The sequence below is a fragment of the Trachymyrmex cornetzi genome, unplaced genomic scaffold (genome assembly GCF_001594075.2).
Source record: "Trachymyrmex cornetzi isolate Tcor2-1 unplaced genomic scaffold, Tcor1.1 scaffold646, whole genome shotgun sequence".
In the NCBI taxonomy this organism is placed as follows: Eukaryota; Metazoa; Arthropoda; class Insecta; order Hymenoptera; family Formicidae; genus Trachymyrmex; species Trachymyrmex cornetzi.
Window position 1 is genome coordinate 1,085,497 of NW_017299966.1, and position 26,258 is coordinate 1,111,754.

Consider the following 26,258-nt stretch of genomic DNA (forward strand, 5'->3'; position numbering starts at 1 on the left):
CGCTCTCTCTCTCTCTCTCTCTCTCTCTCTCTCTCTCTCTCTCTCTCTCTCTCTCTCGGGAAGTAATCGTGACATCTAGTCAAAATATCAAGTCTCTTAACAAGATCACACATGTGGGATTATTAATTCGATGTCATGGAGTTCCTTGAAGCAGGTCTGCTGGAATTGCCAGTTCCAGTCTTTTTCTCTACGCTGAAAAGGTATCAACTTTTATTAAACATTGTTATATTTGAATTTTTTAAATAATAAATTCTTTTATCTATTTTTATGCATATTAAATAATATGCAATTTTTTAGTGTACCTGCTGCTTCTTGAACCTCTTTTGAACATGGCTGTTAATTTCTTCTTTAGGTTCTTCTTTTCCAACTTAAGGGTTTCGTTGATGCTGGTTTCAGAACCAGATGTCTGTCAAGTATTCGATCATTTTAATAAATAATGTTCTATTTGCGTAAAAATAATTTCGAATATTTAAATATCTTCTTGCCTGAAGCGAGTAGTCGGTCATGTTCGGGTCATCGACGCTAGACGATTTAGTTAACTTATGTGTTAATTTTCGTATTATGCCCTTGCCATATTTCTTGTCCCGATCTAACATTTCGCTCTTTGTCGACCCTCCGGAAAGGCGACTAAATATAATAATTATCAAATATATTCATTGCCGGTATTATGTATATATTTCAAAAGATCATGTAATGTTATAAATAATATTTCGATACCTATCTACACTGGAATCTCTCTGTCGACTAGTTCCGCGAGATTCGACTTCTGATCCCTCTAATGATTGCATGCTCGACAAGTTGCTATCCGTGCCCCAAATACCTGCAGACTATTTTTTATACAAAAGTTAGCAGTAATCAAAAGAAGAAAGATTATAATTCTAGAATATTTTCAGATTGTGTAAAAATTGGTATCTTTTTGAACAGAATTTCGTACAGAGAACAAGAGATGTAAACAGCATATTTGGCATAAGACCTCATCTCAGAAAATTATTTTTTATACTTCACAGAAAGATTTTCTGTATAATAAGCATCCTGTTTACCTCCTGGTGCCCAGACGTTTGTTCCAAAGAGAGACTTTTTCTCTTCAAACGTGGTTTACCGCGATTTAACACCACTCCTTTTCCTGGATCACTTTCTACTGACGTCGCTCTAAAACAACATAATATTTTTCATGCTCTGAATAGTTTGGCAAGAAATTAGACGGATTATAAATCGCGAAAGCTCACCTCTTCCCCAATTTCTTCAACCGCATTGCGTTCGTTTCATCTGTCGTCTTCTTTGATTCCTTAAGTTCTTTCGCCACGCTCATTAATTTTTTAATAGTATATTCTAATTTTTCTGTTCTTTCGCCAAGTATTGGAGCTACAGCTACAAACGGTTTAAAATAATATTAACAGTAAATTATTTATACGTACAAAAATTAATTAAGTCTTTATTTCAAAGTACCTTTGACATCGCTTTTTGTCTCTAACATTGGCGACGACTCCCTGGATTTTGGTCCCTACGAATAATTATACATTTTTAAAAAGTTTTTAAAGCATTTGTAATTTTGGATTATATGTTAATAATTATTAACATGTTTTATTCCCTATTAACATTATATATGAATATTATATATTATATATGAATAGGTACTCATTTTTTATACCTTTAATCGTCTCGGTGGTGTTGGCGTGTATATATCAGGTTTTCCGTTCTCCGTTACGGTATTTAATTCAGGAAACAACTGTAACAAATCTTGTACTTGTTGCATAAGAATATTAATGTTCCGCAATTCGGTTTGCTCCAATTTGCATTTATTTAATATAACTTCTTTGAGTTCTTGCCTCTCCTTCTCGTGTCGCTCTTTTTCACGTCTCATTTTCTCATTGCTCGTTCTTAACTTCGCATGCGCGTCCCGCAGCTCAAGTAGGTCACATTGTAACTAAAATTGATTGATACGATTTACGAACGAAAAAAAAGAAAATTATCAATGTTTCAACGATTATATTTTCAGAGCACTTGTACAAATATTTAAATACCTCCGATAATTTTTTCTTATTTTCATCCTTTTCTTCGTCAAACACTTTTTTTAACTGATCTTGTCTCCTTTTGTTTTCAAGCCGCTCTTTGCTACGTTCTCTTTCTATCTGCAAAAATAACGCTTGTAAAGTTGTAAAAAGTCTGAATTGATTATGTCATCTTGTTTATATATTAAATTACTAATCAATACCTCGAATAGTGTTTGTCGCAGATCTCGCGCTAACGTTGCCGTTTCTTGCAGTAACCTTTGATGCTCTTCCCTCTCTTTTTGCCAAGCCAACTCCATACGCACTTTCAATCCTGGAATCTTCGAGCGTCCGCTGGTGAGCAACCGCTCCTCTTCCAACTACAATCATAACGAACCAGTAATGATATATATTTGGAAATATATTATTTGCATCCACTAAATCTAATTTATAATTGCCTCGTTAATTCGGGATTGCAATTCAGAGACTTTAACGTGACTAGCTGATTTTTCCGAAACTACTTCAGCCTTTAGTCTGGAAGCTTCTAGTTTTGTCTCAGAAAGTTCGTCTTCCATACAACTGATTTGTTTTTCTAGTACTAAGATGTTAGCTTTCGATGATTCTTCATCCTATAATAACAGGAAAATATATTTTGCCTAATAGAAGAAGAATTAATAGTAAAGAAAGGATAGAACACAGTTTGAAAATATTCCCAAAGATGATTCTTTGGGAATATCTTCAAAATCTTTAAAATAGATTTAAAAATATTATAGTACCAAAGTCATTTGAAAATATATTGTTAATTATTTACCTCGTCGGATTTTCCCGAAGATGCATTAGAGAGTCTACCTTGTCTCGTAGACTTTAGCTCGCCTATAGTTTTTTGCGCGCCTTCTAACATATGCTTGTAAGTATCACGTTCGCGCTTGTATCGTGATAATTGATTCTGGATTGCCTGTATCTCATCGTTGATCGCCGTAATTCTATGCTCATAGCGCATTTTACACTGCGCCAGATCTGCCTTTTTAGCCTTTTCTGTGTTTGTCAAAGCATTCTTTAATTTTCGAATTTCTGACTCCAATGCTGTGGTGTCAGGTGTCAATGCTTGATGAATCTTGGAAACTGCCTGATAATCTTTTAGTTTTGTAGACAAATCGTCATTCTGTAAATTAAAATAATCAAAATTATATTTTTTACATGAGAATAATTAAATATTTAAATAAATTTGAAAATTAGCCAAGATAATGTAAAAACCAAACAAGTGAATAATACATTGATGTTTTGTATATTCTCGGAACAGCAAAATTAAACATAAATAATAGATATTACTTACTATCTTTCTTACATCCTCCAATCGTTCCAATAAAGTGGCATTCTCTTTCTTCAATGTATTAATTTCGTCGTTTAATTCTTCTACAATAACTTTGTTCGGCAATTGATTGTCACGCATTTGGCCCTGAAAGTACGAGTATAACTTAACGATAATAAGATTTTTCAAACTGAAATTTCTAATGATTGTATGATGAAATCTCTATACCTCAAGAGCAGATTTCTCTAATCGCCATTCACTCTCTTTCGTTTTCATCGAATTACGCAATTCTTCAAGTTCGGTTTGTATATTTTTTAAGTCTCTCTTATGTTCCGAACATTTGCTATAATAAAACGTAAGATTAAATGAAGAAAGTTATATCAGGCATTTAATATTGTTGGCAATGAATTCTTACTCCTCACACCGTTAGTGTCGAATTGCTGTTTACCTATTCAAAGATTCATTCTCCCTTTTAATCTGCAGCTTTGAATTCGTAAGCTCTTGATATTGTTTGGTAAGAGTTTCTTGCTCGTGTTGATGTTTCTTAATCTCATTCTCGAGATCTGAAAATTTTGTCACGTTAAGTCCATAATACATTTGAGAAATAAATTGTATCTTGCGATACTGTACTTAATATTTTTTCATCGTAAGTTTCTTTGATCTCGTTTATGCGTTTTGTATTTTGCCCAGCTTTTTCTAAGGAAGTTATTTTTTTCTTGAGTGCTGCTACTTCAGTTTCCCTCGCTTCTTTCTCGCTATTAAGTTGCGATGTTAATTTCTCTCTCTCCTTCTTAACTTCCGTAACCTCTGCAGTTAGATCCGTGATCTTCGTTGATGTCGTAGACTTCGTACTTTCTAATTCCTTTTTCAAACGTTTTACCTCAAAATCAAGCTTGGCTTTCATCTGTTCAACCTATTTTAATCGAAAGAAACAATACGAGTCGCAAAATAGATTATTAATTTATTCATTAAATAATGTTTCTTGCTAGAATAAAAATCATATTTACAGATGTTATCGATTGCGACATTTTTAATTCCCTTTCGGTGTACGATGACAAATCATCTTGTAGCCTTTTACACTTTTCTTGTTCTAGCGAAAGTTTTTCTGTTATTTCATTTATTGTTGTCTCCATCGTTGCTGTATCTTTTTCTGATGTTTTAGCTGTTTCTGTAATATAATGAAAGTTGTATTATATATCTATCAGTAGTTTTCTAATAATATTTGGATATATTAAAAATATGCAAGATTAGTTAAAAAATTGTGATTTTATAATTATATTAAATATAAAGCGCAAATTTTACCGAGATCTTTCTTTAGTTGTACAACCTCGTTATAAATTTTTAATTTTTCGGACGATAGCGATAACAGTTTAGATTTCAATTTCTCCTTTTCTTCTGAAAGCGCCAGTTTCTCTTTATCCCAGGCTTTCCTTTCAGCTTCTCGTAAAGTAACTACTTCGTCCAACTTTCTCTTCACTGTAACAAGATTTACAATTTAAGTATATCTAATCTTACTGTTAATGCAGAATTCGTGTCTTTTCTACCATTTTGTAAATCCACATTTTTGGTATCTTCTACTTTTACACTTGGCTGAACTTTTTTCTTCTCTTTTTCGCTAGTCAGTTCTTTTATAACAGATTCAAATTTTTCTTTAAGCACTTCATGTTCTTTTAGAAGTTTATCATACTGTAAAGTATTATTATCTTTCAATTTTACATCCGGTATGTCGACGTTATGTCCATTTTTAATATTGGTAAAGATATTTAGCATGTCCTCTAAAACATTAACGATTTAAATAAGATATTTGATTTTTACGAAATTTATAAAAATACAATGATCATTAAACCTATTTCTTTCTCCACTTCGTCAACCATCTTTTTAAGTTGCAATTTTGTCGTGGATTCTGTCGGTTTCTTTTGCGTTCTATTCTGGAATGCACTGCTTACTTTCTGCAAAACCTCTTCTGTTTTCTTTACCTAATAAATTATAGGTAAATAGGGAGATTTAGTATGTAATATAATCTTGCACTTAATGAATATAAATTATATAGAACGGCAATTATTTGACTATGTTGTATGCTATTAAAATTTGATTTAAAAGAAATTTTTTATTTGTAATTATATTTACCTCTTCATATTTCTTCTCTAAGACTGACCGATCGTTTTCTAATTCTTCGGTTTTGCGTTCTACTTTTCGCAATTTGAATGACAATATTCGGCAATTTTTGTTCGATTGCTCCAAACTTTTTCGTAAACGAGTATACTCATCTGCTTGTTCGTCCCTTATATGTGAAAATTATATCCGTATAAAGAACACATATTGCACCGTGACACAATGTAACCATTTACAGATTTGTCGCAGATTTTGTCACGTTTGAGTATCTCTGTTCCTCATAAAGATGTGAAAGAAATTCTACACAACATTTACGAGGGAAAAGCGGTATGGTATTCCACATATTGCTCTCTTACAAAAAATTCTCAAATCTTATAAAATTTTAACGTTAATTTTCTCATAGTCTCTCCGCTAGACTTCTCTTCCGATTGGAATATAATCGCAAAAAGTAAATGTGATCCCATAAAAGTGGAAAACGATAAAAAAGTTCATGGATTTTATTTTATGGGTATGATCACGATTGTCAAATAAAGATTCAACAAGTGCCATCCATATTAAAGAGGGGATATATATACTTCTCAAATCTGTCCAAATCATTGTCCTGCAACAATCCACATATAGCAAATTCATTTGCAAAAAATTGTGATCTCTTTTGAAACTTATGATTTCCGACGTACACAACAGATTTTCAGGTTTTTTGCATAAAATGGTTTGACTTCGCATACGTGTTACATTGTCATATGCGTAAAGATCCTGAATAAATCTTTTGGACATAAAAAAGTTTTTTCGCAAAAATTGAAATGCGATAATAATTTATTGAAAGGAACAGAGATACCGACTTTGATAGACATGTAATATGCAATATTAAAAAGTCATAGAATCACTCATTTTATATAAATAATGGCGAGTCGTACTTCGCAATTTTTTAGTGATGACATACATTTATTAGTGTATTTAATTATAATTTTTCTTCATCATATTAATAACTACATGTACCAAAAATTGCCGTTGTTATCAATTTTAAAACAAAACTAAAGCCATTTGAAATAAATAATATATAAGACAAAATGTTATCATATATAATTTTATTAAGCATAAAATTATATAAAGAGTTATATTTTTGAAAACAGTATGTAAGTAGCATGCATAAATTATTGCAGGATCTCAATAGGATATTTCACAGTGTCCTTTATGCAAGAAAATAGAGTACCTAAAATTATCTTGCAACTCATAGATTTCTTCTTCTAACTGTCTGATTTCCTTTTTCATATCCTCATTTTCATCCATTAAACTTTCGCAAAGGTTTTCTGCGGCTTTCAGTTTCGAACGTAATTCGTCGTGCGTTTTATCCTTTTCACCTCTGTACGGTTTACTAATCGTTTCTTTTTCTAAACTTTTTATCTTTGCCAGCAATACATTTTTCTCTTGCGCAAGTGCTAAAACACGCATGTGACATTACACTACATATTACATATATAGGAATTTAAAAGAAATTCTTTAAGTAATGATAATGCGATGAAAGAGCATAATATAATACAGAGAATTTTTCTATTGCATTTTCTATAAACTTCAAAAATTAATACCTTCATTTTTCTTCTGTAGCTTTGTTACTTCGCTTGTCGATGTTTTGTTCGACATTGTCTCCATGGTCGTCAATCGACGCAGTAATATCTCGCTTTTTTCTTTCTCTGCCTTCTCACATCTTGCTCTCATATCATTTAACTGAGACCTTAATTTTTCTATTTCATTCTGTGAAGAGTAAATATCTGTTAATTGGCACTTATCATCAAGATTACTCTGTTCATATATTCAATCTTCGCTTAATCCTCTCAATTCTGACACTCGTAAATAACATAGAAATTGTGACTATAAAAATAATGTTGCGCTTGAATAATTTAATGCATTTTTAAATGCATTGCTGCATGTATGCAACATTTTTTCTAAAAGTCAGATCTGAGAGATTCAAATACATATATCTCACGATATATAGATGCATTATCATATACATATATAAGACTAACATCCAAATCGTTTTGATAGAAACTTTTCTTTAAATTATACATATACAGACGTAACATCGATCTACATACAGTTAATATCTGAACAAGTTAATTAACATTTAAACAAAATGCATTTAATGATAGTTTTGAAGTATAGTATCGCGAAAATGCTTTATAATTCACGATATACGACATTATGAATCTGGTATATCAAACAACGGCATCACACAACGATACGATGGGCAATATACATATGATAGTTATTAATCGCAAGATTTCCGTGCTATATCGAAAGCGACGATCGGCTCACCTCCTTGGTATCTTCTCTCTTTACCATAACATTATCCGGCCCGTCCTGGACCATCTGTTTTGACGATGCTGATCGTGATTTCCTTACCTAAAGTAGTGTGACAAATGAGAGTGCAAAAGAGAATTTCACATTTGTTCACTCTTTTATCATTGAATGTGTAGCTACGCTACCGTCTGCTGTACATACAACTACAAGGCGCCTTTGTATAAAGAAGACGTTTATAAGCGTTTATATGCGTGTTTGTATGCAGGTGTGTATGTTTTATTTAACATAAAGCATTCCATGCCACTAGTGAGTTAGTTAACGAAGGGATACCTGAATAATAAATTCGACGTCGTTTTCCGAAGTGCCACTCTTACTGTTGCTTATCACATTTTTTATTTGAAGCTTCGCCGGTTTTCTAACATCTGCATCGCCACGTAGATTCATGCAACCGTAAATTAGGGTGATTTAAGAAAAAAAAAAGATCTGACATTAATTACTAATTCCAATATTAATTTGACGTTTATCAGTCTCAGTACTTCGCTTTTATTACTTTCTAATTTAGGAGCGTCTTCTGGATTCTTATCTATAGCGGAAAGATCCATCAGTGATGTCCATCCAGCTGATGCCGGCGGTTGCAAATGATCATTCTTGGTTTCGTCTTTCGCCAAATTCGTAGCGGAAGACCATATCCTTTTGTTCTCGGGTCCGCTTTAAAATTCATTCACAACAACAATTAATTTTTTTATAATATTCACAGTTCTTCAAAACAATTAACGTATCATTATTGCTATATTATTTTGCAGATATTTTATTAACTTATACTAACAGTAAAGGCGCTTTATAATAATTGACATTTTATGCAATTTATAATTAGTAGGCGAAAGGACCTACCGTGTAGAATCTGAGGAAAGACTGGGAGACGAAGACGTGATGTCTCCGAGACTGTTTCTTCTGCCGCCATGCTCTTTGTAATCCCTGAAGAGATATTATTATTAATTCGAAATGTGCATTTTGTATTGTTTCTTAGCTTCTGCTTTAAGTAATTACCTAAAACATCGTTTGCAACGCGTTGGCCACCGAACCTGCGGGTGGAAACCCAAAGGGCAAAGAGGATCACCTTTTTTAGATGAATACATGGAGTGCATCCTGTGTGTGCAAGTTATTTTTTTCCAGTTATATTTTCTTATAGTATCTCGAAATAAAACAAATTTATATAAAGTGTAATTGAAAAAATAGAGATAGATCCAATTGTTCGTTCTAACGGAAATAATATTTACATTGATTTTAAAGTTCTCAAAACAGCTAACATAAATATTGCCATTTAAAAATATTACCGATAATATATATATTTCCAATTCTAAATATATTTGTTGATATTATTTAATTTAAAGAGAGACTCATGTAAAAAGAAGCATGAAAAGATTTACAAAGTGAAATCACGTTTTAACTTTGCGAGATCTTTTTAAATTTGTGATTATACATTTCCGTAATTTATTTTTTTCTTAGTTGCGTTGCATGATATTGCTGATATATTTTATACAACATTGTATAATGATTTTCTCCTTTCATAAATGCGAAAAAAGAAAAAAAGCAGATAATTTGATAGGAAAATTTAAAACCAATCAGTGCAAAATACACTTGTCGGGAAGAAAAAACCTGTATTTCATTAAATTATCTGTTAAAAAGTTGTTGGCTAATTTTTATAATTTTATATCTATCAATGAATTTATCATTATCGGTGGATTTTTAAAGAAGCTCGCAAAACTATAAAAAAAAAACTATGCATGTTTAATCACTTGATTTTAAGTTGACTCGTCTTTCAAAAAGAATTCCTAATTGTAGTGGAAAAAAATTATAACCAGTATAATACATTTCAGAGCGCCTTTACTTATGCTGTCAATAACGTAATAGCAAAGTCGCTGTTGCATGAGTACAAGTTTAAATTTCCATTTAATGAATCATCTGATCGTGAAATCTGTAAAGAACATTTAATGATTCACATGAAGCCAAAAAATAGAAAGAAAAGAACAATAAAAACTTGTTTAAAAAGTTGATTTCTATCAGTGAATTTGTCGCCAGCGAACATTCGCGAGCTGCATTGTCGTCTTTATATTATACATATTTCTGACAATACGCACAGGCACACACATACACACGCACCACGCACACACGCGTAACAAGCGTGGCACTTGGAGAATTATGCGCACCGGCGCGGCGCGGCACGGCGGTTTATTTATAAAATTTCAATGCCACGCTGTCTCTTTCCCTTTTTTTCGCCCATCTTTTGCCTACGTAAAACGGGAAGCAGAGGAGCCGGGAAGGAACGTGGGGGATAGACTTATTCGCGTTCTCCATTTGATCGCGATGCCTATCTATCTCTTACGCAATCTGTCGCGTCGGTTTTTATATGTTGCCTGCTACTCACTCAATCGGCACCGATATTAATCCAAATCACGGCGGGGCCCCGACGTGAATTAAATAAATCCTAGGCTGTTGCCGGTCGGTCAATCGGTCGGTCGTCGCTCGGTCAGAAACGGGCTTTCGTCGTCGCGGCGCTCGTCGTCTCTTCCATTCTGAATGAATACGGTAATCGCATCGTAATCGCGTAATCGAATAGCACTCGCATCGTAAAGGGGGATAGTTTCTCGCGCGATCTCGTCTTTCCCCGGAACACCCCGGGAGTCGGTTCGCCTCTATAGTATCTATCCGCGGATTTCGCTCATTTTTTCTATTTTTTTCTTCTCTTCTTGCACGCGTCCGCGTTCGAGATTCCTACACTGCGCGCGACGTCACTAATAGCACTGACACAGCTCCGCTATTACGGGGTTTGTCCGTTTTCCCCGTAGACTGTGTGCGGGTATACGGGCGATTGGACCTACGCCAAGGTGTATATTTGTCTCTAGCTATTAATATAGGGAAGCGCGAAGACATCTTGAGCGGGTGTTGCATGCGCGAGGCGAAGTAGCTTCGTCTTCATTCATTTTTTCCCCTCAAATGCGCGAACGGAAGTAAAACGCGCGCTCGAGCTTACAAAATTACTATATCCATGAGATATCTTTCATCTTTATATCACAAAATGTCACAGTGGATATTCCCTCAAAGCTTTATATGTCTTCGTCAGGAATGCACAGCGACAGATTTATATTATATTTATGCGTTTTTCATTTTGTGGATGTGCAAAATTAAGGTGCTATTAAAACCTAACTTCTTAATATATTAATCAAGAAAACTATATTAATCTAAGAAAGATTATTTCATCACAAGCTATGTGGATAAAATAAACGTTCGTGATAAATATGCGGAATGCGAGAGACGTATAGCGGAAAAATCAAAATATTATAAAATTGACAGGTATTAAAAAAAAAAGGATTAATTATTTTTATTAACTTTTATTAATACACCAAACATTTCACCCATCTCCGTCACACAGTATAAAATTGTATAAACGTAGTATATATGTTTATATTTTTATGTATATAATACATTTATAATACATCATAAGCGATTAACTTGTCGAATGCAATATTTTAATTTTGCATTACCTTGTCAAGTTATCTACTCTACCTTGTCAAATGATTTACTGCTATTAATCATTAAGATGTTTGAAACGCATTGCACATCATTAGAATTTAATTTCTTTCAAAGAAAATAATTCAAAGTCTTGAAACTTTATATTTATGCTCATGTTGCCTATTATTTTCATAGAAATGTGTAATTGTAAATATCAAGCTTTTATATATTTTTCTCCATTTTCGTATAAAAATTTATTCCTATATATAAAAAAATGCTTTGTATTTTTCTACAATTCTAATAACAAGAATCCTTAACATGATTATGGAATGTCTAGTAAAAAGGATAATTTTCCCAATGAAGAATGAAGATAAATCACTTACTTCATTTTAATATAGATCTTGAATTTTTGGAATAATTAATTTTTATATCCGTTATTTTTATTTACAGTATAATTGTTATGTATTTATTATACCATTTTATAGAAATATTTAAATTAATAAATTTTTAATTTGATATTTAAATTTTTTCATCTATCGATATTTCCATAATTCTTTATATATAGTACATATATATTCTTGTAAAAGCCTAGTGAAAATCTCTATAGGTTTTCAGTATATATGATTATTAATCAAATATAATTGTTTTTTTATAGCTAATATAATTATCTACTTGATAGAGAAGCAATCGAAAATTTCATCCGGTCCACAGCCAAATTTTATTTTTCAACAAGATATTTTTAAAAATCTAGAATAATCTTTAGAATAAAAAACAATAAGTATAAATATAATTGATTTATACTGCTTATGATGCATTTATACATATAGCTGCGTCCTTATATAACAGCGTATAATTGCATCTTAAGGAGTTACAATGCAATTATATTAAACTTCTTGCAACAATACATAGTTGATTCGAAAGTATTTAAAAAATTGTAAAACATATTTTATAGTACGCGATTTACGCGAGTACGAATGATTCTCATTGCTTAATCGGAATGAAAAAAGCGTAAAATTCGCGTCTAAATACACGCATGTTGCTCTGGATTCAGTTGAGAATATTTGACTACTGTTTACCACAGCTAAATGATGAGCTGTTGAGATTATTTATATATATATATATTATATGTAAAAATATTATATTTTTTATATTTAAAAGTATAGGTATACTCTTTATAGAAACCATTCCAAATATTTATATCACATGTCCCACAAAAAAATCAATTAATAGAAGACTTACATATTGTGTGTGCAAGTTATACTTTTTTTCATTTGCGTATAACTGTGTTTATGCAATATTTATACAACTGCAAAAATTTAATTTTTAAGTGAGGCTAAATTTCTCGAAATATTAAATTTCTCGAATGTATAATTACAAATTTGCATAAATTTACATAGTACTGTATTATTTTCTTGATTTTATACATGTTAATACATTTTGAATATATACAAGATAAAATTGAAAACTTTTGTACTATGTTTTGAATATTATTTCAGATTGTACGCATAAAATATCAAGACTACTGCACGCGAATATTTTACGCGAGAATATAATATGAAATCATTTTATTATCAATTTTATAACTTTATGCATTAAATCCGAATTTCATAACACACTTATGTATTATAATTATGAGACTGCCGATAATTTAATCTTTGATAGCCAAGTAGACAGGGAAAGATAAAGCGCGCGAGAAAGAGACAGGGACGTATTTTGTTTAGTGTGCTACTTTAGAAAACTTCGCACTTTGAACATCTTACAATCTTGAGCGGAGCAGCTCGATTTTTTTGGCGGCGCGTTTCTGCAAATCGGGCAATTTCATGGCAAGCCCCATGTTGCCTTGAATTTTAACCTTCCCTTGGAAGAAAGCCTTCTGCGGATTTAATTTTCCAGAAATGAAATCCATAATATCGGTGTCGCTAATCGTGAATGTTACATCAGGTTTGATTTTGCCATTGTACTCGACTTTGCCTTTGCCCGTTTTTGCGTCTACAATCCAATATCCTTCGGCGCCACCGGGACCGTTTATAACTTTAAATCCATAAATTCCACGCATTCTCTCAATCAAATTATCATCATCTTCCTCCATCGCGATTGCCAATGTCTTGAAGAGCACATCCGCTTGGAAGATACTCGAATCGGCGGCAACATTCACGTTTTTTCTGACTATCCCCTGTTTCGGGAAGCCCAAGCGGTAGAGAGCCACGACAACTGCGCCACCCAGACCTATGTTGTGCTGAAGTGCCAATTTTGCGTCCCGCACCTGTCTCTTGCCAGCCTCACCGCGAACTTGCCAGGTAAGTTCAGCACACTGTGCTAATCCTGTGGCACCCAGAGGATGTCCTTTCGAGATTAGACCACCGCTCGGGTTCACAACATATTTGCCACCGTAGGTGTTGTCTCCAGCATCTATCATTTTACCGGCATGACCGGGAGCGCACAATCCTAAGGCTTCATAAGTTATTAACTCGTTTGCAGAGAAACAGTCGTGCAGCTCTATCACATCTACGTCGCTTGGCCTGTAGTGGGTCGATGTGAAAACTTTCTCAGCTGCGTTTCTTGTCATGTCATATCTGCAAAATATCACAATAGAATTAGTAAACTAGCAATTGATCCTATTGGGAAACATAAGTACATAATAACTTGTTTATTTCTCGTACCCAACAATATTCATACAAGATTGAGTGTTAAATGTCGAGGACAAGTCAGTGGACATTTCCATAGCGAGGATTTCGACAGCCTGTGATTCCAGATGATGCTTATGAACAAAGTCCTCGTTAGCTAGAATGACAGCTGCTGCACCATCGGAAGTGGGACAACACTGGAGCTTCGTTAATGGTCCAAATATTTTGGGAGAATTCATAATTTGCTGCAAGGTGTATTTCTCTTGGAATTGAGAATTCGGGTTGTTTATAGAATGCAGATGATTCTTATATGCGATTTTTGCAAAGTGCTCAAGCTTTGTGCCATACTTCTTCATGTGCTCGATCCCGGCATTGCCAAACATTTGAGCGGCGATAGGACTCTCGGACAGACCTGTGCAATCGATGATTATAAGACAAACAAGTTAAATATATCAAATACTATTCCATTTTATGTCTAAAAAATTCTGTAACTGACCTGCAATATCTGCCATGAGCTCGACATGCTTATCCATTGGATTCGTGCGATCTGAAAATTTGGACATCAGGGAGCCTCGCTCCATCTTCTCAAATCCAAGCGCTAGAACGCAATCCGCGTTGCCGCTCTCAACGATCTGTTTGCCAAGGTAGAGAGCTGTGGAGCCGGTGGAACAGTTATTGTTGACATTGTAAATGGGACATCCAGTGAGTCCAATCTCGTAGATTGCCCTTTGACCGCAAGTGGAGTCGCCGTACACGTACCCAACGCAGACGGCCTGTACGTTGTTGTAGGATACGCTCGCGTCCTGCAGAGCCTTGGTAACCGCCTCCTTCGCCATTTGCGGATAGTCAAAGTCATCCCTACGGCCGGGCTTCTCGAACTTGGTCATCCCGACGCCGATCACGTACACTCTCGGCTTGTAAACCATCCTGATGATCTGTCTCTTCTGGCACGAGTGAAATACCGGGAGATTTCCGTTTAGCAAAACACAAGCAAGAATCGTTCTCTTTGCGAGACTTCCTCGTGTGATGAATGTCAGGTTGTGAAAGTAGAAACGGAAAAAGAAAAAAAGAAGTGAAACACGTAACGTCGCTGCTATAGAATTAAGCGATCAAACTGCGAGACGTACTCCGTTGGACTTTAATCTTCCATATATTGCGGTAAAAAAGATTGTAAAAAATAGAAATTACAATGACAGGGCGGTTTCTAACAAACTCCAACGTCTCCGTGCGTCTCCGATTCACGATAACGAGCGACGAACGAGCGACGATCACATCTCAGTTCTCTTCTCACCACGGCGCGAGTAACGACCTAGATCGTTGTCTCTGGTGAAAATAATACACTACGCGCAAGGTGTTAGTGGTGTTACTCAATTGCGACTAACACGTAATCGTGCCTCAAGCAAAATGTTTCTCTATCGAGGAAACTTTCTATTGAATTAATAATAATAATAATAAAAATATACTTCGCATAAATTTAAAGTTATGCACAATGTTTTAATAATTGGATGCGCAAAACATACGATTGCCTTTTGTCAGTAAGGTCAGAATAATTTATCTTTCAACTAATGAATAATGTTTACGAGTATTTCATTTCCCTTACAAATTTGTCCATTTTCCGTTCGCACTATTTTAAGAAAACAAAAGAAACGTATAATAGAGGAAGGAACATGATTATGCATTTATATGTGATAAAATTAGTATTAAAATGATATTAAAAAGAATTGTATTTTAAATTATCGAGGAAATTTCCAAATAGACATTTTCAAGTAAGAGGTTCCAATATTGCTTTCTATTTATAGTAACACGGATTGACAATAAGCTCTCAAAGCAGTTACTTCAGCTTACACAAGTTTTATCAGCAATATATACTTGGTGAAAATAAAAATTGGAGCGTAAATCGAATAGAAGCGTAAACGTCTCTTTTACGTTTCATTATTTCAATTTTCGCCTCTTAGAAGCTTCGTTTCTATTACTCTCCCATTATATTCGACTTACGCTTCGATTTTTATTTTCGTCATAGATTTTGAATGCCATTTAGGGCCGGTTGTTCCACCCTTTTGGTAAATTTTACCTGTGGGAACAACCGGGCCTTAGGAGAAAGTGGGCGAATTGTGCGCATCTAAGGGATATATTTGTTTTTCTGGGATAGTTTTCTAAGTTCAAAGCGATATAAATAGGGAAATAGAAACTATAAACATTCTACTACCATTACGTATTTTTATATTGAACAGATTTTCATTCAATAAGGTTGTATTTGGCAAAAAGGAAAAAACGGAAAAGCGAAAAAATTTGTCACGCGTCGGGTAATTGTGCGCATGGGTTAGGGAATTGTGTGCAAAGCAAAAGTTGTAGGAAGTGAATGAATTATGTAATGTTGACAAAGAAAAAATCATAAAATACATTTATAACATTGTAATATAAATATATATTACATATATTATATATATTTAGCAAAAATATAAAACTAACCTCTAATAATATTAATGCACACAGACTTTAACAAAAATACAAAATTAACCTCTGCTAGGTAATACTATAATGCATATAAACTTTAGTAAAAATAAAAAATTAACCTCTAATACTGGAAAAAAGCTATATAGCCTATTGAAGATGGGTAATTGTGTGCATTTCAAACCGCCTGCGCACAGTTACCCGCTACGATCTGACTCTATATGAAATACGATTACTTCAATACTAGTTAACCAAACTTAATAAATAACGGGTCGAAAGGCGCACATAATAACGTACTTTAATAGCGTATGCAACTTTAAACCAACAAATTAAAAATATGGACTTACCACCATATTTTCTGAACGCTGAAATAACAAGAAAATGTATGTTTCCACTTTTTTATCTTTCACTGTTTATCAATGTACTTACGTCATATCTTTTGTGGTTATAACTTAAGAGGACGACCTGCGTAAAAATTTCATCACCGCGATGTCTCCATTTATCGGCAAAGTACCAAACCAGGATGCGCACAATTACCCGCTGCGCACAATTCGCCCACTTTCTCCTATAATGACACAATTAATTGACACACGTGTCGTTTTATCTTTTTTACTTACTGAGTATCAAGAAAGATAGAACTGAGACATTAAAATGGAAAGCACCCAGCACCAATGTTATGTTACTTTGTGTTTACGAGGTATAAATTAATAAATGAATGTAATATTTATCCTTTGAACTATACATTTATTTCTTATACCTGAAAATCATTGGTGAAATAGCAATATGGCGAATTAAATTATTTTATACATAAACTTAAAACTCTCCTCACTTTGAAAATTCGAACGTACACCTGATGCGCGTTCCATCCAGTTCCATCCGAGGATCGAGGAAGATAAAAGCCGCGAACGAACTAGAATGAACTAACCCGTTTAAAGTGCCGCGCATTGGCGTAGACTCGGCGAGAATGTCTACGCCGCTGGACGGCGCTGCGCCGGCCATTGCGCGGTCGTGTTTTGGCCGAGCGAAAAGATGGCGGATCGTTGTTTTCGATATCGCTCGCGCTCACAACACGTCGGCGAGGTACGTCGAGATTCAGCGCAACTTTGAGGTCGATCCCGCGCGAAAGTTGACATGCCGCACGTGCACCAGTCCCGGCTGTAATAGATAGTCGTTGTGCCAGTGACAATCGCCAGGGTGACTGCATCGCGCAGTGCTCGCTGCATCGTCTCGGCGTCATTGTCGCCGCCGCCGTCGTGGTGGTGTTCGTGGTTGGCATCGTTGTGGTCGTGATCGTCGTCGTTGCTCTGTGTGAAGAAAGCAGTGTAAATCACACAAAATTTTTGGATCTTGACGAGCAATTCACGACTATTTGTCGCCAGCACGTCCAAGAGTCGACCCCAAACAGGCGCGAGGACGCCATCGAGTCGGTAAAATGGTTACGCATCACTGCGAGTTTTTCTAACCCTCTTGTCGCGCTGTTTACCGCTCCCCCGCAAGAGACACGATTTTGGTTAGGTTACTCAAGTCGGGATTCGCACATCCTATGACACCGGAACGCCGTCGCGCGTGTTCCTCGCGGTGGCCCATGTTGACAATGTGACGCGACATTGGAATCTGCGATTTGATAATCGATGGATAACGCACTCGCGATGGCAAACGATTTTGACGCAGAGCAATTCGAGCGGAGGCTCCATGCGCTGAAAGATTCGCAGGAGTCTATCCAGGGCCTCTCTGCATGGTGCCTCGATAGGAGACATCACCACAAGAAGATTGTCACCACGTGGCTACAAGTTTTAAAGAAAGGTAAACGCCAAATCATTTTCTGTGTTCAGCAGAAAAAGCAGCTTTCCTACTGTTGTAAAATTCTTTAATATGATTGGTTTTGCCCTTAGTTCCTCACTGGATCTAAATGTATAATCCAATATCATATTAATAAATTTTACAATACTTGCAAAATTGCTTTTTTTGTTGAACGCAGCTATAGATTTATTATGATAGATTTACTCTCATAGATGTAAAATATTATCTTTTATTACAAATAAGATTGTTTGCTGTATTTGTATTAGATTATTCATACATGGAACTTACATAACTCTATCGTATTAAATATTCCATAATTTCCATCCGTCTTATATAAATATTTATTTTTAAAATACATAGTTACTAAGTAAAGAATGAAATATATTGTTACTACATAAAATTTATTTTTTTTATAACAGTGAAAGTGGAACATCGGCTTACATTATTCTATTTGGCCAATGATGTTATTCAATATTCAAAGAGGAAGAATTTTGAGTTTGTGGAGTCATGGGGCACTACTCTGCAACGTGCGACTCCCATGGTTCGCGACGAGAAAGTGAAGCATCGTATTCTGAGAATTTTCAAAATCTGGGATCAACGGCAAGTCTACGATGAGGAGTTTCTTGCCGATCTATCTGGCTTAATTTCAGCGGCACCAAAAAAGAAATTGGAGCCTCCACCAACCACACAGTCTGAAGAGTTTCAGGCAGCTTTGCTCATTTCTACAATGAGGTCTTGTGCGACCCTGGAACAAGCTACTGATGCTAGATTACGTGATTTACGGGAGAGTAACATAGACATAGAATCTGCAGAAGAGTTACGTTCGTCGTTAAAGGACAGAAGACGCATGGAAGATGCAGAGAAAGAAATAGATTTAGTTGCTAGGAACGTCGAGAATTATGTTCGTGCATTGGAAGCAGAGATTAGGGAAAGGGCACAAGTGGTTGAATTATTGGACCAAGCAGATCAGTTTTATGAGACTCAACGTGGGGAAGTTAAAATAGTAACGAATGTAAGTGTCAGATTTTGTTGCAAAGTGATTCAATATTGCTGGTTTTTCATATTATATTTTTCGTAAATAGGCGTACCGAAATTTTGGCAGTCGTGTCAAGAATTTGAAGAAAAAGTTAGATGAATTACTACCTACGTTCGTCTCGCCTATACCATCGCCGGATATAAACGCTCCCTCGCCGAGTCCCGACAGTGATATAGAGCTACCAGGAGAAGAAACTCAGCCAGTAGCTAATCAGTCGGTAATGATCGACGTTGCACCACCGTCTCTGTACGGTTCATATTCTCACGAGTATGATCCTATTCCTGTACCTGCACCTGACATGGTACAAGGCAATGAGCCGACGGACTTTACCAATAATTTTCCTTCTTTTATGGGGGGAAATGTAGATTTTGGTAATATGGTAAGAATAAAGCAACAGTTGCATATGTATTGTTTTATAAAGGAAAGTTTTGCATTTCTTTAAACATTCGGTACATTGTATATTCTTTTGTTTTTTTTTTAGAGAAACATATTTAATGAAACCTCTGAGACATCTCCTGGGATGTCTCAGCAGTACAATGAATCTTTAGAGGTAATTATTCATATTATTTACATTTGCAACATTCTATCGAAACATGCGCTTTATGAGTTCTATGATTTTCAGGCAAAACCAATAGAAGTAATTAATATGAGACCTTCAAAAGATGAACAGAACAATGCAGATTTTAATATATCTAGTTTCCTGAAGACTGTTCTTCCATCATCTGATGGAACGTCAGACTCGAGTGCAATTCCAGGGTTAGGCCTGGATGTTTCCGAAAATCGAGTGGAATCGCCACAACGTTCAAATTATTCGCCCTCGTTAGGGTCTGTAACACCTGTGGTCTCAAGAATGATGAATAATCAGGGTACACCAGTCGTTAGTGGAGGCGGTGGTTTAAACAATTGTCAGATGAGTCACAGTACCCCAATATCGGTTCGCAATCTACCCGAACCTCACGCCCCTTCTCCGTATTCCAATCAAAACAGTCAAAATAACATAGCTGGTCTTTTTGATGGACCCACCAACAATACAGTTAACCCTTTACCGCCTCCACCCTTACCACCTCTCTTCCTTGATGATGAGAATTGTTACAATAAGTTACCACCAAAATTTCCCACATGGACGCCGGCGAACGAGGGTATTAAGGACTCGGCAAAATGGGAGGAAAAAGGTATAAATAATATTTTATGATTTAATCGTTAATTTCTTTATTATATTATTCTACAATAATGCATAGTGTTCGTTATAATAAATTTTGCTACATGTTTAGGTAAGAATAGTATGAATCCTGCGTGGCCTGGCGACTGTGATGATAAAAACAAGAATTCCTGGATGGATGGCGATGGAGATAGATGGGACTCCAATAACGATTCCACATGGCCCGTCAATGACAGAACAAAAAATGACATGCTATCCGAGACTCCTGAATCACCGCCCATGTATGAAAAAGCTGGTTTTGCCGAGCCGGTGGAATACAACGAGCCACAACCACAAGAATCTCTAAATACTACAGGAGATGTAGATCATAGGTAATACAACTTTTACACCAGTTTCTATCAGAAACTGTAACTATATATATTATTGTTGTTGTTTTAATTTTTAGATTGTTGATCAATTAAATGATTTTCTAATTATTAAGATCTACATATTCTATATATTTTCATATCATTTACAGAGTGATTCCAATGCCAATGACCCGCGAAAATCAGCTACCATATCGCTTGATGAAAGCGGCAGATGTGGATCATCGTAATTTGATCAGTCTGACTGGCAGCCCGGCAAATAATCACAATCCTGGTGAGCCGCCTTCTTTAGCCAATAACAACAATTTATGGTCCACAGGCGATCAGGATTATCGGTGAGCTTTATACTATTTTTATGTTCATCTATTTTTATATTTATGCTCATATATATATGTGTGTGTGTGTGTGTGTGTATGTATGTATGTATGTATATATGTATAATCTTTATATGGTTTATATAATTTAGGCGACACATGCAGTCTGGTGACATTGTTGAAAGTGTTGATATGGAGATGTCGGACGATGAGACTGACAGCAAGCCGAAAGGCAGAGTTCTTGTCGATCTGAGGTTGCAGGATCGCGACATGCGTGTTGGTATACCTATGCCATCGTCTCATCACGACATGGATATGCGTATGATTCCTCTTCCCATCGGGCAAATGCCTGATCCGCATGATAATCAACTAATTCAAGATATGCACTTGATGCGTCCGGGACCACCTCCACCACCGCCGCTACCGCAGTTTCAACATCAGGGTCAAGGTGGTTTCCGACAAGATCAGCCGATAGATTTTCATCCGAATCAACCGAAGTTTCCACAAAATAGACCACCAAACTTTCTACGGAATCAAGATTTTCATTCAAATCAACAAGAATTTCATCAACTTCATCAATCGCAACAAGATTTTGAATATCGCGATAGAGAACACAATATTCGTTCGAAGCAAGATTTTTTGGCGGAATCGCCGGGACGTGGGAGATATTCGCAATCGACGGATCATCAACATCAACATGATAATCCACCCTTTCATAGAAACGAATGGAATAATCGCGGTGGTCGTGGATTTCCGAGAAACCGCCGGGATAGATACTCGGAAGATCACAATGTACAAAAGCAGCGAAACAATTTGTTAAATAGTCGCAAGTCGAGATCGCAGGATCAACAGCATCATCAGTCACCGTCGGAGATCCCACCCAACAATCGACCATTACTGCAACTACCTGACACCATCTTCGATGAGAAGGGTATGCCGATTGGCTTACCGGAATTTGATCAGGACAACAACATACTATCTAACACTCAAACAGAACCGGAACGTAGTTCTGATAACTGTCAGAATTCTTTAGTACCACATGTACAACAGATTTTGCATGACATGCCGAGTTCTTTTGACGATTCTGAACGCAATCAACAACAGCAGAATTGTCAGTTAGTCTCTGATGAACAGCGGGCATCGTCTTTGACTGAGTCGGAAGATCAGTCAACGATAAATCAAACGATGGTTATTCCGATAAGGACAGATAACGTTGGTGATGAATCGCAACAAATGCAACATGTTCCTATTTCAGAATGCGAGGAGCACGTTGAGTCGACTGAACACTCCGATTTCGCAGAGAAGACAAGTGCGACTGACGAACTGATTAATCAAGGACAAAACGTGAATTCTACGGAAACTGAGTCATTAGATGAGTCAATGACCATAATAAATAAAGAGATAAAGAGAACAGCAAACGGTGATTGCGACGAGCAAAGTCACAAAGAAGGAAGCCCCAACAAAAAAAGGCCTCTCTTGCAGAACGGGCCGCCAATTCTGAATGATGACTTGTCTGGCCTGAATGGTCCCACACCGACGGATTTGCATCCTGCCGTAATATACGAATACGATGGATCAAATTTCCGACCACGCATTGGCGCACCTTTCCCGCTCTGGCGAGGCGGACTACCTCCTCCACCTTCTTCTAGAGGAGGCAGAGGAGGTTTTAGAGGTGGGCTCTTGGGGATACCGCGAGGTCCATGGATGGACAGAGGACCACGCGGTCCCGTAGTCGGCAACTTCTTACCAAGAGGAATGAAACGTGGAGGCAAACAATTTTGGGGCGGCGGTGGTTTCAGAGGCCGGGGACGAGGCAGTAACTGGTAGATAAAGAGAAAAACTTTGAAAGACTCGACGACGGAGTCGTAATCTGACCGGATACATATGCGAAACGCGTTTCGCTCTCTGTAAATAAACAAACCGACACGCTTCGACATTCACACGCGCGTGCGTTCGCGCGCGCACCCACCCACTCGATCATACACACGCGCACTCACACACACGCACACGTACATAAAAGTAGATACAGAATCGGTTGGTTCTAAACAGTGAGGTCTTTAGTGATGAAGATTCTTCACATTCTCTTGTGCGATTGATTCGCCTATATAAATATATAAATAACACAAAACTATAGATATATATATATATAAAAACATATATAGCTATATGCATACTTAGTACATGTTTTGTTAAGATCTTAACGAGTGTTATCGAAGCGGCTTGCGTTCGCATACATGTATATACATGTGTATACACATATTTGCTATTATCGAGCCCAGTAAATGATAGGGGCAACATACGGGAAATCTGGACGCGATATGTGGTCGTTTATAGTCGCTGCGATAATGACTACAATCGTCACTCCCATAGATTTTTATGTCAGGAAGGTTTGTGTTTATGTATGCGCTGAGAGAACTGTAATGATAAATTTGCCATCTCGTGAAGGAGGGTCGAGCTTTGAGCGAAGCTGAACACTGGAAATCGTAAAAACTACAATAATTAATTGACGATAGTTAATTGACAGCATCGATTGGAACCGAGCGTAATTTCACTGAGTTCAAATTTCCGTGCTGTAGATTTACGGAAATAATCACTATAAAATGATAACATGAGCGGAAAATGAACTCTCTCTTTCTCTCGAAATTACGGCAGTTTCAATTTTTTTACTAATAATATGTGTTTCTGACCTGATCACTATCCACATTCTATAGTCCATATTCCAAAAGTCTTCTATTATTTCCTTTCCTCGTCCACCTTAACATTAAGAATTGCAATCACTTGTTTCCTCCCCACCTATGCCTTCAACTCATCTGACTGTGTTCTCCACCGTTTGGTCGAGGTTCATTATAAGAGAAGAGAAAAAGGAAAAATAGAAAATATACAGGCGTGTCAATGAACATTTTTAAAGTGTACTAATAAAATACAGTGTTTACGTTCTGGTCCGCTTCGTACATTTTCCCTATTGTTATTTCTCGTTTGTATTTCGTAGGTGATGAGTGTTTCTTCTCGATCGTAAATCGTTCTTGTTCATAAGAAAAAAAACGCAATAATTAACTTGTCAGTCATCTGAAGGCTCAACCGAAAGCGTCACATTTAATTTGTTTTATATTGAAAACACAAAACAAATTAAATATGAAAAAACTATAAATTATAAAATTATTATAAAATTGTTTTTAATATTGATTTGAAAGATAGGCTTATAAAATGCTCTTGTAATAACTAATATTTTTCTATATTTGTGATTGAAAAAAAGAGATTGTAAAATGAATAAGGCTTTAATGCCGAAACGATACGCTTGCTCAGCTATTCGCAAAATTCTTTATTGTTTTGCAATTGCTTGTGTATTCAAATATCGCTAGATTATTAATCGCGAATTTTGAGTTTTTGTTTAGAAATCTTTTAAAAATTAATTAATTTTTATTTTTATGTCCTTCAAAAATTTATTTTTATTTTTATTTTATTGTGTCCGAAAATCAATTTTTATTTTTATTGTATCGATCAGTGCATTTATTTTCTCTGCGGTTTCCCTACTGTAGAAGAGGTTGTATTGTTTTGTTGAAAGCAAGCGAATCGTTGGCACTCGAACTGAGTGTAACAAGTGCAAAAAACCCGTGAAATTCTCTCTTTCTAATTGTTTAATAAATAATATTGAGGATCTTTCTCTCTCCAGCTCTCAAGTTTGATCGGTGAAACTATATTTTCGTTCTCGGACGACACCGTTTTACCGACGCACGCGGGTCATTCGTGGCTCGTAAATATGTTATTGTTACGATTATTGCGAGAACGTAAAACGCACGTATGTACCATCTCGACGTGTATATCTATAACAGTTCCCTTTCCTTTTTTCTTTTCTTTTTTTTTACTAGTATCGCGATCTCAATATATGCACTGCCTTACGCATTTCTCTTTTATGATTTTTTTTTTTTCCGTACGTAATTGCAAGAGTACGAAAAAGAGATGCGATTTTATATTGATTGTGACTCGCTGTCCGTTTCGTTCTTTTCCCAGCCCGCGATAATAGTGTAGATTAAATTAGATTAGGACACCGTTCAGCGAGTGAAAACGAAGATTATATTGCTCTAGATTACGCGAGAGGGTTTGGGGAAGGTGGCGAGAGGGAAGAAGAGGGATGTGTGGGATACGCGTGGAATATGCGGCTGCAATGCAATTTCATGAACAGGATATCCAAATGGGTAGTATTTTCGAAGATCTGTTCTTGCGTCGAACGGTCGGATATGAAACTTCTGACACTTCCGGAAGATGTAGGATATATCGAGAAGACACATTTACGATATAGGCTGTCTCGGAAGAGATGTGAATTAGTAACAGAATTTTATCCCCGCGATGTGTATATAGTTTACCATTTTCCCTTTCTTTCGAAGAAAATAAAGTTACACAATAATTTTTCTTTCTCTTAATTAAAATACGATCATAAAAATATTAATAACGCATTTATATGTTTTCGATCTATTTATTGTGTATTTGTAAATGTATTAACAAAAGTTGTGTGGAATTGTAGTCGATTTGTGATCTTAAATAAGATAATTGTTAATTAATATAATATATTACAAATAATTGAATAGATAATTTATCAGTTTCAGTGTTGCAATAGAAGTTAACGAAGTTCCTTACAGATATACGTTAAAATGTGAAACAATTGAAAGTTTGCCGAGAATTACAATAAAATATGTCGAATGACTTGTTTCAATAAACAGGGTGCTATTTGTATATAAACGACAGAATTTTATTTCTTTAATAATTATTTTATCTATTTTTTTTATATTAATAGAAACATATCTTGATGTTAAATAACGAAAAATATTCTATTAATGATAAAAGTTATACAAAGAAAGTAAACTTGATAATTTTTGAAAATCTTTATTTTTCAAGATATAGATTAAGGCTTGAATAGTAATATAAAATAAAAATTTTAAATAAACAAGAATTTTTCTAAAATATTTTTGCAGTGTTATTACTGATATACATCACGTTTGAGACAGCCTGTACATTCGTGTACATACTACGCGTTTTCTTCGAGAAGCTACATTTCGCACTTGAAGTTTTAATAATGGAACCGCCTTTCATTATCGAGAATTTTGCAACTTGTATAAATTTATGAGAGTTTTAGCTAGAAGTGCCTTTTTTTACTAAAGCGAATCTCCATCTTGTTTTGTGGGGAAAAATGTGACATCTTATTTTTTAATGTGTGGATAAAAAGTGTATATGAACAAAATTATGAATGCTTCTATAATTTAACCAGTCGAATATATGCACGAATAATGAAAGGTGGGAGAA

General features: G+C 35.5%; 3 protein-coding genes across 6 annotated transcripts; 1 reads left to right on the forward strand and 2 right to left on the reverse strand.

Annotated features, from left to right (window-relative positions):
* Window positions 1–2: 2 nt before the first annotated feature.
* LOC108767047 (protein MLP2) lies at window positions 3–10,535 on the reverse strand. Of its 3 annotated transcripts, none has more exons than XM_018516675.1 (29): window positions 10,130–10,535; window positions 8,752–8,850; window positions 8,596–8,679; window positions 8,255–8,412; window positions 8,035–8,126; window positions 7,720–7,806; window positions 6,993–7,158; window positions 6,620–6,845; window positions 5,425–5,578; window positions 5,144–5,273; window positions 4,842–5,072; window positions 4,600–4,773; window positions 4,305–4,465; window positions 3,928–4,210; window positions 3,746–3,860; window positions 3,526–3,640; window positions 3,322–3,444; window positions 2,800–3,150; window positions 2,447–2,617; window positions 2,213–2,368; window positions 2,022–2,129; window positions 1,649–1,924; window positions 1,447–1,501; window positions 1,227–1,368; window positions 1,041–1,149; window positions 718–827; window positions 486–627; window positions 303–406; window positions 3–192 (listed from the first exon to the last, which is right to left on the reverse strand). In XM_018516675.1, exons 2-29 carry the CDS (start codon window positions 8,847–8,849, stop codon window positions 123–125), a joined length of 4,191 nt encoding a protein of 1,396 aa, XP_018372177.1. In that variant the 5' UTR covers window position 8,850; window positions 10,130–10,535; the 3' UTR covers window positions 3–122. The 3 variants fall into 3 exon arrangements, with proteins under 3 accessions (XP_018372177.1, XP_018372176.1, XP_018372178.1); XM_018516674.1 differs by having other exon boundaries at window positions 8,246–8,412; XM_018516676.1 differs by lacking the exon at window positions 7,720–7,806 and having other exon boundaries at window positions 8,246–8,412.
* A 2,180-nt stretch (window positions 10,536–12,715) lies between these two features.
* On the reverse strand, window positions 12,716–14,764 carry ScpX (Sterol carrier protein X-related thiolase). Of its 2 annotated transcripts, XM_018516680.1 has the most exons (4): window positions 14,335–14,764; window positions 13,875–14,250; window positions 12,950–13,787; window positions 12,716–12,901 (listed from the first exon to the last, which is right to left on the reverse strand). In XM_018516680.1, exons 1-3 carry the CDS (start codon window positions 14,762–14,764, stop codon window positions 12,971–12,973), a joined length of 1,623 nt encoding a protein of 540 aa, XP_018372182.1. In that variant the 3' UTR covers window positions 12,716–12,901; window positions 12,950–12,970. The 2 variants fall into 2 exon arrangements, with proteins under 2 accessions (XP_018372182.1, XP_018372181.1); XM_018516679.1 differs by having other exon boundaries at window positions 12,716–13,787.
* A 3,147-nt stretch (window positions 14,765–17,911) lies between these two features.
* LOC108767049 (uncharacterized) lies at window positions 17,912–24,045 on the forward strand. Its single transcript, XM_018516678.1, has 8 exons — window positions 17,912–18,092; window positions 18,509–19,101; window positions 19,172–19,504; window positions 19,607–19,675; window positions 19,748–20,297; window positions 20,397–20,655; window positions 20,802–20,984; window positions 21,116–24,045. Exons 1-8 carry the CDS (start codon window positions 17,921–17,923, stop codon window positions 22,788–22,790), a joined length of 3,834 nt encoding a protein of 1,277 aa, XP_018372180.1. The 5' UTR covers window positions 17,912–17,920; the 3' UTR covers window positions 22,791–24,045.
* The last annotated feature ends 2,213 nt before the right edge of the window (window positions 24,046–26,258 follow it).